At 43.0% G+C, this 19,654-nt stretch overlaps 1 protein-coding gene across 4 annotated transcripts in view; it reads left to right on the forward strand.

Annotated features, from left to right (window-relative positions):
* MRPL1 (mitochondrial ribosomal protein L1) overlaps nt 1-19,654 on the forward strand; it is a 108,467-nt gene that overhangs the window by 74,168 nt on the left and 14,645 nt on the right. For 2 of the 4 annotated variants that reach the window (XM_032334681.1, XM_032334679.1), the window contains exon 8: nt 18,589-18,670. In XM_032334681.1, the coding sequence (XP_032190572.1) occupies nt 18,589-18,670 (82 nt within the window). Of the gene's footprint in view, nt 1-1,080; nt 1,475-9,531; nt 9,809-18,588; nt 18,671-19,654 lie in introns of those variants that run through there. The other 2 variants (XM_032334680.1, XM_032334683.1) reach the window with 2 other exon arrangements.

Below are 19,654 nucleotides of genomic sequence, written 5' to 3' on the forward strand. Positions count from 1 at the left end.
GGGAGGTTGGGGTACCAGGTGGTGGGTATTAGAGAGGGCACGGATTGCATGGAGCACTGGGTGTGGTGCAAAAATAATGAATACTGTTATGCTGAAAATAAATTTAATTTGAAAAAAAATGCTAACTTCTCTCTTTAATTCATTGCATTAACTCAATAATGTAGTGATCATTGATTAGTAGAATAACATGATGAAAAATATGTGTTTCAAAACATGTAAAAGGCGGTAAACTGACTGGCTTTCCTTTGTTAATCCATTTGTTAATAAGTAGTTTTCAGTATACTGCACACACGTCTTTCTTTTGTTAACTTATTTCAAAGACCAGGGATTAGTTTGCTGGCTTTCACTGCAGTCTGTCTTTATCCAAATGCTGCGAGAGGAAATTGAGTGGGTCTGAATGTGATTCCTTATGAGTTTCATCAGTGTTATTTTCAACCAGTAACATTCACTAGTGTAGTATATATAGTAAACAATAAAACACCAATAAGATCCTATTATGAATTATTAAATACATTAAATAGAAACACAAAATTCAGCATTTTCCAAATAGCTTTAACGTAAGCAATGATGAAAGCCGCTGTTACCGGAGAGCATACTCCTTCCCCCATTTAGATTTTGATAAAGTTAGGCATTGGGGTTTTTTTTTAGATTTTATTTATTTATTTGAGACAGAGAGAAAGCACAAATGGGGCAAGGAGGGGCTGAGGGAGAAGGACAAGCAGACTCCTCATTGAGCAGGGAGTCTGAGGACGGCTCGATTCCAGGACCCTAAGATCATGACCTGAGCCAAAGGCAGTCGCTTAACTGACTGAACCACCCAGGTGCCTCCAGAGTTAGGAATTTGTTGAAGTGATGTAAAGCACAACTCATACCATAACTTGTCTTTTGCACGCATTTTATATATTTGGAGACAGATGATATATTCTAATACAGGAGTTGGCAAACAGTGGCTCTGCGAGTCTGTTTTCGTACCACTTGTGAGGTTAAAATAATCTTTTAAAGGGAAACAAATGGAATATGCAGCAAATGTCGCATGTGGCCTTAAAAAGCCTAAAATATTTACCATCTGGTTCTTTGCAGAAAATGTTTGCCAACCCTGAAGTATAAATACGTAACACCTAAGTGTGGAGATCTGGTTCCAGGTGATACGGTGTAATCACGAGCCAGCCGCTCTCATGTTGAATGCAGCTGTTATAAAACCTGGACAGAAGGCATGGAGTAGCTGTTCAAGACGCTGAACAGTAAATAGTGACAGACAAAGTAGGGAAGACCAGAATTTGAAGGACAGCCCTCACCTCTGCTGCTGAGTTTGTCATTTTTCTCTTGTGTCGTTATGAACTGGACTCACCGTAACCCAAAACGGGGCGTGGCATCAGCGCAGGCCGAGCTGCAGTTGGAGAAACCCTTCCCTTCAGGCCGGGGACATAGACATCGTGAATCCTAGTGCAAACAGTTGGTGCTGGGAAGGGCACAGGTATCTAAAATTTGGGAAGAGGGAACCTTCCTTTCGGACTGGAGGCTCTTGGTTACAAGAGGGGGAGGCACACTGTCTTAGCTTCTTTTCTCTGTCTTGTCACTTGGCCCCACTGCAGGAACAGTTACAGAGAGTAAGTGGCAAAATGGGGCAAATACATTTTGTTTTTCTGGCTGAGGTCCCAGAGGAGAGCCTTAGGGAACCAGAAAGTACTGGGAAGATCGAGAAGAGGGGAGAGCCTGGGAAAGGGACCTCCTAAAAATCATTTATGAGCTACGAGAGATGAAATGAATGGAGATAACAGAGGAAAGAAAGAACTTACAGATAGATCATAGGAATTCTCCAATCTGAAAAACAAAGACAAAAGATTGGAAAAAAAGAGAAAGCCTTAGGGTCCTATGGGCTAATAACAAAGATCTAACTTTTGTAATATTGGTGTCCCAGAAGGAGAGGAAGCCCAGTACAGGTCTTGAACTCACGTGACCCTAAAATCAAGACCTGAGCTGAGATCAAGGGTCAGATGCTTAACGGACTGAGCCACTAGGTGCCCCTAGAGTTGAAACATTTAAAGTGAAATAAAAACTTACGTAAATATCTGAACACATATTTATAGGAACTGTATTGAAAATCACCAAAAGCTGGAAAAAACTCATTTTTCCTATATATGAATGGATTAAAAACCACATCTGGTATATCATATGATGCAATACTGTTCAGTGATTAAAAAGGGTGTGAACTGTTGATAGAACTTAAGTGAATCTCAAAAGGTTACATTCTATAACCCAGGTGAAAGTGGTCTCAAAAGGTTAGACACAGGGAACAAGAGATAAATGGGACTTCATCAAAATTTAAAACTTTTGTGCATCTAAGATCACTATCAGCAGAATAAAAAGGCAACCAGCTGAATGGCAGAAAATATACGCAGATCATGCATATGGCACGAGACGTGTATGTAGAATATGTAGAATATGTGAAGAACTCCTGTACAGTGGTCCCCCCCACACCCCGATCTGTGGTTTCACTTTCCGCAGTTTCAGTTCCCCACAGTCAACAGCAGTCTGGAAGTAGGGGGTCCTCTTGACGCATTGTCAGGAGGTCAGTCACGGTCTAATGCTATGTCGCAGTGCCTGTGTCACTCGCCTCACTTAATCTCACCATGTCGGCATTTTTGAAAAAAAAAAAAATTATTTGTTTGAGAGAGAAAGAGACAGCAGGCAGTGGGGAGCAGGAGAGGGAAAAGGAAAGAGAGAATCTCAAGCAAACTCCCCGCCGAGTGTGAAGCTTGGTGCGGGTTTGATCTCACAACCCTGAGTTCATGATCTGAGCCAAAATCAAGAGTTGGACACTTCACTGACTGAGCCACCCAGGTGGCCCACCATTAGGCATTTTATCATCTCCCGTCAGCACAAGAAGGGTGAGCATAGTGTAGTAAGATATTTTGAGAAAAAGACCACATTCACTTAACTTTTATTATAGTATATTATCATGTTATATTCTTTTTTATTATTATTCATTTTTTATTGTGCCTAATTTATAAGTTAAACTCTACCATAGATATATATATGTAGGAGAAAACATAGTATAGAGGTTTGGTACTCTGCAGTTTCAGGCATCCACTGGGGCTCTTAGAACATATCCTGCATTGATGGGGGGGTCACTGTTACTCAGTAATAACATGATAAATAATTCAAAAAATAAGCCAGAGATCTCAATGCACATTTCTCAAATAAAATAGACAAATGGCCAATAAAGACATGAAAAGAAGCTGAGCATCATTAGCCAACAGGAAAATGCAAATTAAAACCAAAATGAGATACTGCTTTACACTTAATGGGATGGGTATTATAAAAACAACAATAACGACAACCAAAAAAGCCCCGAAATCCAGAAAAAAATGTTGGCGAGGGTACAGAGAAATTGGAACCCCTGTATGTTGGTGGTGGAGATGTTAAATGGTACCATTGCTGTGGGAAGTACATAATAATTCCTTTAAAAATTAAACACGGAATTACCATAGATTCTAGTTAGAGATAATATACTCCAAAGAATTGAAAGCAGGAACTCAGACAGGTGTGTGTACAGCTGAGTTCATAGCATTACTCAAATAGCCAAAAAGTGGAAGCACCCCAAGTGTCCATGACAGATGAATGGATAAGCAAAATGTATATTCAAGCGCACTTTGGAGATATTTTAGGTTCAGTTCTAGACCACTGCAATAAAGTAAATATTGTAGTCAAGTGAGTCAAATGAATTTTTTGGTTTTCTACTGCATATATATGTTATATATGTTTATACTATGCTGTAGTCTGTTAAAGTGTGAAATAGCATTGTGTCTAAAAGAACAATGTACATACCTTAATTAAAAATTACTTTATTGCTAAGAAATCCTAACCATCCTCCAAGCTTTCAGTGAGTTGCGATCTTTTTGCTGATGGAGGGTCTAGCCTGAATGTTGGTGGCTGCTGACTGATCAGGGCAGTGGTTGCTAAATGCAAGGTGGTGTTGAATCAGTCAACAGTGAAGTTTACTGTATCGATCGACTCTCTAACGGTGAAAAAGTTTGAAATATTGTGAGAATTACCAAAATATCCCAAAGATATGAATTGAGCAAATGCTATTGGGAAAATGTACCAGTAGACTTGTTCAACATAAAGTTGCCACAAACCTTCAATTCATGAAAAACACAAATTATCTGAAGTACAGTAAAGTGAAGGTCAGGAAAACAAGGTATGCCTGTATGTGCAATGGAATTTTATTTAGTCTTAAAAAGGAAGAAAATTCTGATGCATGCTTTTTATATAACATGTATGAACCTTGAAGACATTATGCTAAGTGAAGTACACCAGTTGACAAAGGATAAATACTATGATTCCACTTGTTTGTGGTGCCTAAAGCAAGCATATTCATAGGGACAGGCCAGAGAATGGTGGTTGCCAGGGCCCGGGGCAGGGGAGAATGGAGAGTTAGTGTTCAGTGGGTTTAGTTTTAGATGAGGGAGATGGAAAAAGTTCTGAGATGGTTGGTGTTGAGAGTTGCACAACCATGAGAATGTGCTTAATGCCAGCCACGTACTTCAAAACAGTTAAGATGGTAAATTTTATGCTATGTATATTTTACCTACCACACTTCTAAAAGATTACAAAGGGAAGAAAACAAAGGTTCTGTACTGTTACTCCATTTGTATGACGTCTTTGGGAAGACAACACTGTGGTGACAGCAAGGGTTAGGAGTGGCTAAGAGAGATCAGATGAAGTTTTTTTGGTTGTTTATCATGTATTTGGTGGTGGTTCCTCAAATATATGTGTGAGTTAAAATTTATGGAACTGTACACTTAAAAAAGGCCAGTGTAACTGCCTTTGAATCTTGAAAATGTAGTTAAAAATATCTAAGCTGTTAACAACATAATTAGCCTGTTGCAGCTGTGGTGGTGGTGACGGTGGGGGTTTTGCTGTCGCCCGCTATCACTATGAATGAGTCTCATTTCAAAAAAAACATGAGGTAAAGTGTGCCTTATGATTTGTAGCATCATAAAGGACTGGTTTTGTAATTTTAAATGCTAAACTGGAACTAATTTTTTATTAACAAGTATATAGTAAAATATTTGAAAAACATTAAATAGTATAAGAATATAAAATTCAAAGATTGCCTTTGGTAACATTTTAGTACTTTTCATTACTGCTCTGTCTCTATGCTTGTATTTTTTGTTTATGTAGTTGCTATCATACTATATATTAACTTTTGTGTTCTCTTTTTCCTTGAATATTGTTTCTTGAATACTAAAATTCTTAAAAGATACAATTTTAATAGCTATTTCATAATGTCATGTAGATATATCATAATTTATTCAACCTTATTCCTTTTTTTGGGCGTTGAGACTGTTTCTGGTATTTCTCATTTTATATATCATTCCTGTGAACATAAGTTCATGTCTTTCGTATGTGCAGAAATACAGTTCTGCGTATAAGTGTGTAACTCCTTATTGGAAGGTCTGAATTTAGTGGGACACAAGCATGGAATAGTCTCCTCCGTTCCCTGATTCTAGCTGAGCCATGTGTACGATTTCCTTTCTCTGTCCCTTCTCTGGCACGTTAGATGATCTCACAATTCCAGTAACGGGCAGTGATTAGAAGTGTGTCTGGCCAGTTCAGGACTCTGATCTCCAGGCACAGACGGCCCTTGCTCAGTTTGGAACCGGGCTTGTAGGGCTCAAAGGGTCTGAGGTGAGGAGGGCTTCATTGAGTTCTCACTCCTACCTCTTCCCACTCTAGACAGGAAGAGTCCTGCAGTGACATGATTCAGTTCTGAAATACCTTGCCCCAGTGGCCTAGGCAGGCTTGACTTCTCTGGGGGAGAGGCCTGATGAAGGGAATAAGGGAGAAATGGCACATGCCTCTGCTTGCCTGCCTAGATTTCTTTCTTTCTTTCTTTTTTTTAAGATTTTTATTTATTTATTTATTTGACAGACAGATCACAAGTAGGCAGAGAGGCAGGCAGAGAGAGAGAGGAGGAAGCAGGCTCCCCGCTGAGCAGAGAACCGGATGCGGGACTCGATCCCCGGACCCTGAGATCATGACCTGAGCCGAAGGCTGCGGCTTAACCCACTGAGCCACCCATGCACCCTTCTACCTATATTTCTTACCCCATGTTGATTATTGCTACTTCTCTGGCCAGCCCTTATTGGCTTGATGTCCTTCATAGCACGTGTCAGCCGGCTAGTTTCCCCTCCTGAAAGGTGACCCTGTCTCTACAGAGTCGTTTCTTGGAGACTTGCCTCCTCACTTGGCTTGCTTCTACTCAGCTGGATGTTGATTATAATAGGATCTTTTTGGCACCTTTAATTGTTGGCGTCTTCCTTTAGAGTATAGGGTGCTACATGCCTTTTTTGCTGTCAGATTTAGGACCTAATCATCATTCCTGAAGAAGCTTCCAGAAAAGCCCCATACAGCATCTTCCAAACACATATCTAGGCTTAGGACAGCTGTTGCTGAGCATTTTTCCTACTATACTTAACCTGGCAAAACATTTTTGTTTCTTCTTCGTAGTAGATAGCTACATAGTAGAAGTCTCTCAGCACCCAACAACGCTTTCTATTAACAAAACAAAAATCTTTTTTATCTAGCAAAAATTAATAGCTGCTTTAGCCCATTCATTTCCTCAGACATCCTTCAGTCTGTCTTCACACCAGAGGTCTGTAAGCCGGCCTGTGAGCTCTTTCTGGCTCTTCACCTGTTTTTTTAAGCAAGTTTCACTGGAACACAGCTGCAGTCATTCATTCATGTATTGTGTATGGCTTCTTCTTTGCTAAAAGGGCAGAACCAAGTAGTTGCAATGTAGACTGTTTGGCCTGCACAGCCCAAAATATTTTCTGTCTGACCATTTATAGAGGAAATTTGCCAACTCCTGTTTTACACCCTTCCTGTAGAATTCTTTTTTGTTGTTGTTTTAAGAATAAAATGTATATATTATTTATTTACACTGAAAAATTCTGACCATTAATGAGTAAACGGTATAGAGACATTGCAAAATTGTGGAAATACCTTGCTCAACAGACATTCCTCTAGTTTTTAACATTTATTGAGGATTCTTGCCCAAATCTGCCCATATCCTGATGGTTACAAACTTTACAACTCCACTACTCCTTCTAATACATTTTGGAGGGGGGAAATCTCATAATTCAAAAATCCACAACAATAAAACAATGTTGAAAACTGCAATAAAAACACAAATGAAAACAACCATCTTTTCTAAGAACCACAGGACTATAAATTCAGGAAGGACATAAAATTTTTAAATGACTCAAATTCATCAAATTATATACATTAAATGTACAGTTTTTAAGTATTTCAATCCTGTCTCATTAGAGTGGTTTAAAAAAATCATGCCAAAGAAATCATGATTTTTGGCTTAATCCCAAGTTACGAATATTAATAATTTGCCCACAGTGCATTTGGCGTCCTAGATAAAATAGGTGATTTTATGAACACATTTGAGATCCAGTACATTATGAATTTATGACTCAGAAGTTCCCTTAAATATTTTTCAGTGGTAGAAACATACAGAGTAGTTACATGGGGAAATAATGCGGGCAAAGTGTTCTGTGTTTTTATCTCAGAGACACACCGTAGAGGTCTCAGGTTATTAAGACAACATCAAAAAATGTTTTGCGTAGTAAGAGTCTGTTTTGGGGATTGGGAAAGAATAGCTTTCCCTTTGGTTTAAAATACTCAACAGTTCAAGTCATGAGCCCGAGAAGGGCGCGGCCTCGGGGGCACTTGGAGTCTGGGAGAAGAGAACGCCCGCAGACGCACACCTGTTCTCCCGACGCCGCCCCCGGCCGGGGATGCTCAGGCTCCACGCGACAAGAACTGTACGCTCACTTCTATGTCAGACGGCTCGACGTTTCCGAGTATGAATGACTTTTTCATCTTAGTAACTTTGAGACGCTTTCCCGGTGTGCAACGTAGGAGTCCCTGCATCCCAGCCCGCAGTGCCGCAGGCCGCGGTGGGGCGGAGGGTGACCTCTGAAGCTCCGGCCTGTGCGCCACGGAAGCAGGACGGAGGAGGGTGGGAGGCGCAGCCGTCGCTCTGTCGGCGGCACGTGCAGCCGAGCGCAGCTCCCTCTCTACCGTCGACGGTAATCACAGCGGCGGCACGTGCAGCCGAGCGCAGCTCCCTCCCTACCGTCGACGGTAATCGCAGCGGCGGCACGTGCAGCCGAGCGGCCCCTCCCTACCGTCGACGGTAATCGCAGCTGCGGCACGTGCAGCCGAGCGCAGGCCCCTCCCTACCGTCGACGGTAATCGCAGCGGCGGCACGTGCAGCCGAGCGCAGGCCCCTCCCTACCGTCGACGGCAATCGCAGCGGCGGCACGTGCAGCCGAGCGCAGGCCCCTCCCTACCGTCGACGGTAATCGCAGCTGCGGCACGTGCAGCCGAGCGCAGGCCCCTCCCTACCGTCGACGGTAATCGCAGCTGCGGCACGTGCAGCCGAGCGCAGGCCCCTCCCTACCGTCGACGGTAATCGCAGCTGCGGCACGTGCAGCCGAGCGCAGGCCCCTCCCTACCGTCGACGGTAATCGCAGCTGCGGCACGTGCAGCCGAGCGCAGGCCCCTCCCTACCGTCGACGGCAATCGCAGCGGCGGCACGTGCAGCCGAGCGCAGGCCCCTCCCTACCGTCGACGGTAATCGCAGCTGCGGCACGTGCAGCCGAGCGCAGGCCCCTCCCTACCGTCGACGGTAATCGCAGCGGCGGCACGTGCAGCCGAGCGCAGGCCCCTCCCTACCGTCGACGGCAATCGCAGCTGTACCCCTTTTCCTGGTACTGTGAGTTCGTTGGAGGTTTTTCATGAATGCGTTATTCCTCCGATCACATTGGGGCACAGCATATCGTCCTCCAGGTGCGGGGGTGGGGAATTGCGGCTGGGAGCAAGAGCAGGGCATACCCTCCCCCGTTTTTCAGGCACCCGGACTTGTCCTGCATGAAATTGCAGGTGAACCCAACCTTCTGTGTCTGCAGGCCGACTTCGCCCATGGACCACCCGCCCCCCGACACCGTGGGCCTCGGGTGGCCGTTCCGCTGTCTCCGTCTTCCCGCCTGGCTGCAGGGGGACCCGGAGGCACACGGCGTCTGGGGCCCAAGTTGTCACGAGTACAGGAGCCGCTCCCTCCCGCGGAGCGTCAGACCCACCCTCGGGGGTACAGCACTTCAGGAGCGTAGGTTCCATTAGACAATACCCTTTTCCCAGAACTTTCCAGAGACATTTCCCCCTGATCCATCTTTGATATTTGTGACTGAGAATCTTGGTCTCCTCTGTGGTGATAGGAACGTTCTTCCCTTGGTCGGCGTAAGCGTATTTGCAGATTTCCCTTAAATCCGTCTAGTTTCTGGCCTTTGGTGCTCAGCTTTAGGGGTTGGCACCAGGCCCACAGGATGTGAAGCACGTTGGGTGATGCCAGTTTAGAAGGTAATGGAGGAATTGGGATTTTCTTCCAAAGTCTTACTTTTCCATTGTCTTGTGCCTTCCCTTCCGAGCAAGAAGCTTTGTCCTCTTTCATAGGTTCTCTTCATTCGGTCCCGCTCGCGGAGGTCCTTTGTAACTTCGGTTCACTGGAAGCCTGCTGTTTCTCTCTGGCTTCTTCTGATACCGGTTAGGATGGGCCAGCCAGAGAGTCTGCCCTCGACTTTGTGGGGTTCTCCTTTTTGCCCTGTGCTTTCTCCACATCCAAAGAGAAGTCAAGGGTGACAAAAAGAAAACTCTTACTTTCCCTGTAGAATTCTTTCTAAAACCTAGATCAGATACACCACTTGTCCACCGAGAAACATTAGTTTTTCACTGCTTGCAGTTCTAAATAAAATCTTCAGTTTTACATTCAAATCTTTCTGTAGTCTCCAATCACTATGTCGAGTTCAAATTCAGTATTTCTTGTTATTTTCAGTGATGCAGGCTGAAGGTTGGCAGCTTACAGGCTGAATTTGGTTCCCCGTACTTACTGGGCCCAGGTAATGGTTTTGTTTTGTTTTGTTGAGTGAGCATTTACAAACTAGATGATATCACAGAGAAATTCAGATTTCTAGTTCTCGACACGTCGAGAGTTCTGTTAATACTGGCCCCACAGCCCTCAGCGCAACAGTCCGTTAGTGCCGAGTAGCTTCCTGCCTCCTCTGTACGGAGTGGTACCGTCCAGCTCTGCCCAGCCCGTGTCACACAGGTGTGGTGGGTATATGTACTCAGACCTAGCACTCCCCAGTCCTACACATTACCTCCTCTGGCCACTGTGAGCATTTGAGTTGGCAATGCTGGGGCTAAATACAGCGAGCCACCTGATGGTCACCTGTTCTGCCCTGATATGACGTGGCCTCCTGCTGCTCCTTCCTCCTAGAAGATCACCATTGTCCTGCAGAACTCTTCATCCTTTAAGACTCAGCAAATCGTTACGACTCGTGTGTCCCCTTCTTTGGGTAGCCTTCTCTGTCAAAGTCAGTCACTTCTACCTCTGTGCCTTTGTGCTCTGTTGTTCATGTCAGTTAGAGTGGCACCTGTGATGTTGTATTTTAGCTACCAGATTGTAAATTCCTTGAACGCAAGGTTTGTACTTGTTCATCTTTTGTTAGTAGTTCCCAGCGTGATGATGGATAGAGCGGGAACCAAGAGGGGGTTGCTGAATTGTATGGTGATACCACCTAAAAACTTGGAAGGCAGTAAAGGATTCACTTGGCAGAGAGGAAGATTCATAATTTTCCGACTTAAATGCATCTTCTTTTCCATGAAGCGTTTTACTTGGGTTCCTCTTTTTCTGCCCCGTGTTTGTAACAAATTCATTTGTGTTTTCCTGGCAACTGATACTTCGTTTTTCATAAATAAGGGTTACCAATACTTAAAAACTGTGTCCAGGGTCACAAGCTAATAAGTAGTGTAAGTGGACTTCAGGTGCAAATTTCTCTGCCTTTAGAGCTGATGCAGAAGCTGCTGAGCTGCTGCTTACCAGGGGTGTGTGCACTTGGAGAAGTTACAGAGTTTTCCGAGTCTCCATTGTGGTAGTTCCTATCTCAGAGGATTCTTGGGAGAAATGAATGAGAATATTTACATAATGCTTAGAATAGAGCTTGGTGCAGAGTATTTACTCAATAAATAGAGCCATTCAATCAATTATTCTTATTATTACTTTCCTTAATTTTGTATAGGAAACCACAGATTATCTTCCTTTTCTTGGTTGTGACTGTTAGAGGAGTCGTGGTGATTAAGACTATTGGCCCATCTACAGAAACTGTATGCCATACCATCCTTTATTTACTCTTAGAATGTTGCATTTGTGGGGCACCTGGGCGGCTCAGCCATTGGGTATCTGCCTTTGCCTGAGATCATGATCCTGGGGTCCTGGGATCAAGACCCACATTGGGCCCCCCACTCAGCGGGAAGCCTGCTTCTCCCTCTCCTACTCCCCCTGCTTGTGTTCCCTCTCTTGCTGTCTCTTTCTCTGTCAGATTAATAAATAAAATCTTTAAAAAAATAAAGGACAAAAAGGACATTGCATTTGGAAGAGATTTTGGAGACAGTGTTTTAACAGGTGCTTGCCACAGGAGCATCCTCTCTCCGGTTTCCAGTCAGAGATGCTCATGCATCGATGGGCTGTCAGAGCATTTACGGAGATGGCAGCTGGCCACTTTAGGAGGATCTTGTGATTGTTAAAAAATCATGTGTACATACTTCACTTGTTGTCATTTGTTTTTTAGTTTTAGTCCCCTGTAAAAGGTAAAAAATTAAGTCAAATCCTTTTCCTACACTGTAGTCCTTAGTCCAGAATATTTTGACTTACCTTGGTCTAGCAGTTCTCAAAGTACGACTAGGGATCCATTTTAAGTGGCACACTTTCCTCAGAAGCCTTTCTCTTCTCTTGCCCTTTCTTTAAACAGAGAATCCATTGAAGACCCTGAAAGCATAGGCTAATTCTTTTGTGTGCCTTCTGCAGTTTTCTGGAGTGAGTTTTGATAACCCAAAAAATGTTTAAGAATCATTGCCTTGGCGGGGGGGGGGGGGGGGGGGGGGGCTAGAATGGTGATGTAGTAGAAGGACCCTAGGCCTGCCTTGTCTCTCAAATACAGCTCGATAACCATCGTATCATTCTGAATACTCAAGAAATCAGCATGAGGACTGATAGAACAAACCGCATAGCTAGAGGGAGAGGAGAGGCCACTTCTGGGAACGTAGAAAGTGCTGAGATATGGTTTGAGGGAGACACAGATTGCGGTGCTGGGGAGGGAACGGAGCCCTGGTTGCAGAGAAGGGCTAGAGAGAGTGCAGCACGGAGGCATAAGCACAAGGAGAACACGTTCCCAAAGCTGTTGGCTGGGGAAAAGGAGAGGGGCTGAATTTTGTGGGGTTTTACAACCAGCGGGGCTTAAAGACTGGAGTTCCAGAGGTTCCCCGGCTGGGTTGTGATAGAGACCTGAGGACACTGTCCCACTTCGGGAGCTGTAGCAGGCAAACAGCTCTGGTGCTGACTCTCTGAGAATCACTATCTGAGAATTAGGCTATGTGAGAATTGTCTAAGGGCTGTGGGAAGAGACTTCGCACTTCTGGGGGAGCTTCCTTGAGAGGGGGCATTGCTGCTTCATGGACAGAAGAACTGCTGAGTGCCATTTCCCTCCCCTGCCCCTCTGCAGAGCTGCAGGGACACCTGCCGAGAGCAGCTAACTGGTACACCCGGTTTAGCCTGCCTGCCCCAAATCCTGTGCCCTGCAGTCTGGTGCCACTGTCCTTCTGGACAAACCTGCATCTGTCCCAGCACAGTGAGACCTTTTCCCAGAAGACCGGTGCAGGTCCCTGTCACACCAGTCTTTGAAGTTTGGAATTTTAAAAGTCATCAGGCCTTATTAGATTAGAGCTCAAGATGTGCTGTGCTGCTCCAGGCAGGCAAACGATCCAGAGACAGGCACTGTGAAATCAGTGATCGAAAAATGCCTGTGACCCATGAGGGGCAATTATTCACTCCTCCAGAAATGCTTCCCTGAGAGTAGCAAGCACAGACTCCTCTCTCGAGGGACAAAGCCAGGCTGGTACCACTTCCCTCCCCTTCCTCTTGGCACAGACCAACTTCCGTAAACAGCACAGCACCGGCACTGGCTGCCTTACCTGTGCCCCTCCCTCCCCCCACCAGACTCTGCTGGAGCTACTTTCCTAGGGCAAGACCAGCACAGTGGGCCCTTCCCCCCAGAAGACCAGCACAAACCCCCACATGTACCATGTCTGCTGACCATAGAGTGCTGCAAAGCTTCAGTTCTAGTGGAAATCATATTAGGTCTCTTTTAGAAAGTTGACCAGAGCATACTTCTTTGAAACTTGCCATACTCTGATCAAGGTCCAAACACTTCCCACTATAGGCAGGGAGAAATTCTGCAGAGGATCGACCTGAGGGACAGAGCAGCAATAACACAGCAGCAGGGTGCACGCAGCGCACAGCAGAGACACTTCCTGAAGAGCCAGGCCCTGAACAGTAAATTACCTCTTCTTCATAAAGCCATTACTCTCAGGTTCAGGAAACATAACAGGCTTTCCTAACACCCAGAAGACAAAAACTTAGACAAGATGCCAAGACAGAGGAATTCGTCTCAAAAGAAAGAACAAGGAAAGGTCATGGCCAGGGATCTAATGTCTCCTGAGGCGAGAGAAACAGAAGCAAACATAAACTGTTGAGCCTATGTCAAGATAAAAAGCTTCTGCACAGTGAGGGAGCAGCAAAACTACATGCAGCCTTCAGAATGGGAGAAGATATTTGCAAGTGACATACCTGATAATGGTTAATATCCAAAATGTATAAAGTACTTACAAAACTCAATACCCAAAAAACAAATACTCCAGTTAAAAAAATGGGCAGATGGGATGCCCGGGTGGCTCAGTTGCTTAAGCAGCTGCCTTCAGCTCAGGTCATGATTCCAGCGTCCTGGGATCGAGTCCCACATCGGGCTCCTTGCTCCGCAGGGAGCCTGCTTCCTCCTCTCTCTGCCTCTGCCTGCCACTGTCTGCCTGTGCTCTCGATATCTCTCTGATGAATAAATAAATAAAAATCTTTAAAAAAAATGGGCAGAAGACATGAATAGACATTTTTCCAAAGAAAACATCCACATGGCCAACGTGCACATGAAAAGATACCCAGCACCCTCATCATCAGGGAAATACAAATCAAAACCATAGTATTACCTCACGCTTGTCAGAATGGCTAAAATTAACACAGGAAACAATAGATGTTGGTGAGGAAGTGGAGAAAGGGGAACCCTCTTCTCACTGTTGGTGGGAATGCAAGTTGGTGCCGCTACTCTGGAAAACAGTGTAGAGGTTCCTCAGAAAGTTAGAAATAGAGCTACCCTGCCATCCAGCATTGCAGAACAAGGTATTTACCTAAAGGATAACAGAAATACTGATTTAAAGAGATACATGCATCCCAATGTTGATAGCAGCATTATCAACAATAGCCAAATTATGGAGAGGGGCCAAATGTTTATTCGCTGATGAATGAATAAAGGAAATATGGTAAATGTATGCGATGGAATATTACTTAGCCATAAAAAAGAATGGAATCTTGCCATTTGCAAGGTGGAGCTAGAGAACAGTATTATGTTAAGTCAAAGACAAATACTGTATGATTTCACTCATGTGGAATTTAAGAAACAAACAGGTGAACATAGTAAAAAAAGAGGCAAACCAGAAAACAGACTCTTTAAAAAAAAAAAAAGATTTACTCATTTTGGAGACAGACACAAGTGGGAGGAATAAAGAGAGAAGGAGAGAAAATCTCAAGTAGACTCTACACTGAGCTTGGAGCCCAACTCGGGGTGTAGTCTCACAACACCAGCATCACGACATGAGGTGAAACCAAGAGTTAGATGCTTAGCAAGCTGCCATCCAGATGCCCCTACAGACTCTTAACTGTAGAGAACTAATTAAGGGTTGCTGGAGAGGAGGTGGGTAGGGGAATGGGTTAAATGGGTGATGGGTATTAAGGAGGGCACTTGTTGAGATGAGCCCTGGCTATTGTATGTAAATAACGAATCACTGAGTTCTACACCTGAAACTGCTATTACACTGTACGTTAACTAACTGGAATTTAAATAAAATCTTGGGGAAAAGGAATCATTGCGTTAGACATGCATAGCTACAATTTTCTTTGCACTCATCTGCATCTCAAAGGGCTGAAAAAATGGTCAGGAACCACTAATTTTTAGTTTCCTCATCATTGTAAAAACTGAAGACAAAGGTTAGGAATTGCATGGAAAGAGGAAAATCTGAGAGTTACAGCAAAGAGAGACATAGAGCTCACCTGGATCCACTGAGCCTCCACCCAAACATCCTTGGTAAGTCTTCCATCTCATCACCTTAGGGATTTCTTTCTTTCTTTCTTTTTTTAAATTTAAATTCATTTAGTACATCATTAGTTTCAGATGTAGTCTTCAACATCATTAGTACAGCATATAGTACATCATTAGTTTTAGATGTAGTCTTCAGTAATTCATCAGTTGCATATAACACTCAGTGCTTATCACAACATATACCCTCTGCAATGTCCATCACCCAGTGCCCCAGCCTCCCCTACCACCTCCCCTCCAGCAGCCCTCAGTTTGTTCTCCAGCAGCCCTCAGTTTGTTTCCTGCAGTCAAGAGTCTCTCATGGTTTCCGCCTCTCTGATTTTTTCCCATTGTTTTCCCTCCCTTCCCCTATGATCCTCTGCACTAGTTTTTATGTTCTATGTATGAGTGAAACTATATTTTGTTTTTCTCTGATTGACTTATTTCACTTAGTATAATACCTTCCGGTTCCATCCATGTTGATGTAAATGTAAGTATTCGTTTAGGAAATTATTTCTGACGTTATAAGGGATGTTACGCAGAAGGTAGGATTCAGTAAGGTAGTTTTTCTTGAAACCGTAGCTGCTACAGAATGAGGAGTAACTACCTTGTCTTAGAGTGGGCAGTCACTTTAGCTAAACATAAATAGTATTGTAACTGTTGGGTTCAAAGGCACATGTATGCACATGTGCAAATACAGTGCTGGCCGTAGTTCAGGCTCCACCAGGCCCAGTTCTGTTTAGCTTTTTTTTCTTTCTTTCCTAGTATACCAAGTCTTATGCTCTGATACTAAGAATAATATCCTCTCAAAATGGCCCATCCTTACCTCCATGCGACTACAAAATGTCATTGCATGAGCGCACCGTGGAAGTGCCGAGTAACTGAGATGTACGTAGAGAAGCTTGCAAATGTTGGTTTCCTGAGTTATTGTCAGCCCAAATACATTTTCTATGCAAGTTTTGAGAAAATTTGGGGTGCCTGCGTGGCTCAGCCTCTGCTTTCGGCTCAGGTCATGGTCTCAGGGTCGTGGGATTGAGCCCCACATTGGGCTCTCTGCTCATCAGGGAGCCTGCTTCCCCCTCTCTCTCTGCCTATCTCTCTGCCTACTTGTGATCTCTGTCTGTCAAATAAATAAGAAAGAAAATCTTTTAAAAAAAGGTGCATGCATACTTTTTGACCATAATTAGCATCAACAGTTAATTAAATAATCATAATTACTGTATAAACCATGAAATATATAGATTTTTCATAATTTTGTATAGTATCTTAAGGTAAAATGAAGTATAATATTAAATATTAAATATTTTAAATTGAACAGAGGACACAGTACTAAAGATTAGTGGTTCTGGAATTTGGACAAAAATGTAAACTGTGTTTAAAAACATTTTTACAGGGGCGCCTGGGTGGCTCAGTGGGTTAAAGCCTCTGCCTTCAGCTCAGGTCATGATCCCAGGGTCCTGGGAGAGAGCCCCACATCGGGCTCTCTGCTCAGTGGGGAGCCTGCTTCCTCCTCTCTCTCTGCCTGCCTCTCTGCCTACTTGTGATCTCTGTCTGTCAAATAAATAAATAAAATCTTTAAAAAAAAATTTTACGTATTTTAAAACTTAGTGAAGTCCTTGAAGTCATCCTAATAATGAAAGTCGTAGAGGAATTATTTGTTTTGTATTTCTCAAGCATATGTTGCATGTGTTCAGCATCTTATTTTAACTAACTGTAGGCAGTATAAGTCCACAAAAGTATAGTTGAGTTTAGTATATTATTTAATATTTTATAGTATAACAGTTAGAGCATAATTTAATAGTAAATAGTAAAAGCATATATCGGACATCTGCTCTTTCTTGTATCTATTACTTTCCCAAATTTAAGGTAGCTTTAGGTCTTTAACGAAGGGTGAAGGAACTTAACAGAGCTGTGGTACTGGCTTCGGTTGGTAATAGGACCATTTGATTAATGTGGACAGTTGAGAGAGGAACGAAGGGAGACACAACCCTGAGTTTTTGTTTCATTTTGTTTTGTTTTTTAACATAGCATATGTAAGGTGCCTTTTCTGCTAGTGAACTACTTGATTAAAGCCTGTAAGTTCTCTGGACTTAAGAAGGTGAATTAATAAGCATTGCTTGATTTTTTCCCCCCTCTCAGAACTCCCACTTACAGATTGGCTTAAGTGAAAATTCTCCAATAATGTCCAGACCTTCTCATTTAGGGTTTGGTATTATATCTTGTCCAAGTGAGTGTCAAATAAATGTTGTCTGGTGATAATGAGAGTAATTTTTTTCATGAAGAATTCTCTCCATGCTGATGCAGCACGTTTCTCATAAGGGATCTCAGAATCACTGGAGAATAGAAATCTTGCTTGAATTTCCAACTATTACCATGAATTTTTTAAAAAATTGATTCGTTTAGCAAAGTACAAAATCCTTTAAACATTGGGATGGAATGTAGCTGATTTTAACTATTTTAGAAGAGTAACATGGTAAACATAAGGACTTTTCCATAGTTGTGAGCTAGCTTTTAGAATTTTACGTATAGGGCTTGTTCACTATATATTTACTTACTGCTGTTTTCATTGAAGAGCAGGATATTTGTTATTTCATAGAGCGTTAGCATAGCGTCCTGGAAATGCCCCTGTAGCAGGGGTGTGTTGTGTGAATGTGTGTGGTTAAGTGGTTTTATTTTGTACTCCTGAGAGCATGAATTTCTGGACATTTTCATAGTCTCCTTCAAAAGTAAATCAACAACAGGGGTGCCTGAGGGGCTCAGTGGGCTGAGCGTCTGACTTCCACTCAGGTCAGGTCATGACCTCCGGGCCCCACACGGGGCTCTGCTCTCCGTGCGGAGCCTGCTTGTCCCTCTCCCCCAACTCTCCCTGTTCGTGCTCTTTCTCTCTCCCTCAAATAAATAAAATCTTTTAAACAAAAGAAAAAAAAAAGTGTATCAGCAAAAAACTTCAAGAGGAAATATTCCTGAATCCTTGGGTGTAGGTAGAGATCAGGGGATGGTATATTCTGCCTCAGGTTGTACTTTGGGGAAAATACTTGGAAATCAGGAATCTCAAGTAGAGCAGCTTGAAAAAACTTGACTGTGATATGTTTCATAAGGTAATTAAGTCTTGACATGTAACCACCTGTGAGTGTAGCATTCTAAAGGAAGAGTGATGGAAGTTTTTTCTTTTCAGTGGGGTCTCTTAACAGATGAAAATAATTACTGGTACAGTTACCAAAAGTTGTATTATCTTCTCATTTTCACATTATTAATGTTCTATATCCTTTTCTTTCAGCTGGATATGCCAAGTGACCAGATAGCTGCAAATCTCCAAGCAGTTATCAGTGAAGTCTGTAAGCACAGACCAGTCAATTTGGGTAAGCGATTTGCTGCGGTATACCCCCCTAGAGTTCGGGGATTCTTTAAAAATGTAAAATATTAAGAAAACAAGTTAAGAGCAAGTACAATGTACAATAGCAGCAATATTATCAGGGGTTAAATAAATAAAATTTATCCGGAGGATTCCTAATCCTAATCTAGAGGATTCCTAATGACCTTATTAACCAGTTGTAGTTGTTTGGAGAGGAGACCTCTTTAACATTAATAAGGAAATCCTGAAATCTTTGTAAATTCCATTATTTCTACCATTAAGTATTAACTTTGAAAGAAAATTGTAACTGATTGCCTTAAACTTGCAATAGTGTTGAATAGAAACTAAAAGCATTTATCAAATATTTTGGAGCTAGATTTGTCTCTGGCTTTAGCAATTGTCTTTCTTAATGTTACTTATTTTTTCAGAAGAACAAAGTTTTTAATCATGTCATAAGACTCACTTCTTGTAAACTGGTAATTCCTGCACAGCCGTGAAACTTGATGGCGATGTGGAGGCTGTTTCATAGGATGGAAGCACAGAGCCAGACCCTTACTGTCGCATTATGTGCCGCGCATAGCCTCTCCTCAGACAGGCTTCACTGCTGGCCGGCTGCGGCCCAGAAAGGGTTCATTATACTCAGTAGACTCTTCGTCTATAACCTTGCCATGATAGGACTCTGTCAGGCTTAGTCTTATAACCAAGTGTGTAATCAAAACACAATCTTAAGCTATTTTTTACCTTCTTTGGAAGTTAACACACCGGTGAATAAAGACCTCACTTGTTAATTCTGCTGCCATAGATACGGCCGTGGTACTTAGTGGTTGTGCGTGTACGCATTCTTAACGTTGCACGGGGCATTTTGCTTTCAGTATAGGATCTTCTGAGACTGGCAGGAGTGAAATGATGAACAGCAAATCTCTAAAAGCAGTGTGTCCTCTTTTTGCCATTTTTAAAGTTGTGTATTAATATAATTAATATACAATATCCT

Source organism: Mustela erminea, chromosome 2, assembly GCF_009829155.1.
Source record: "Mustela erminea isolate mMusErm1 chromosome 2, mMusErm1.Pri, whole genome shotgun sequence".
Taxonomy (NCBI): Eukaryota; Metazoa; Chordata; class Mammalia; order Carnivora; family Mustelidae; genus Mustela; species Mustela erminea.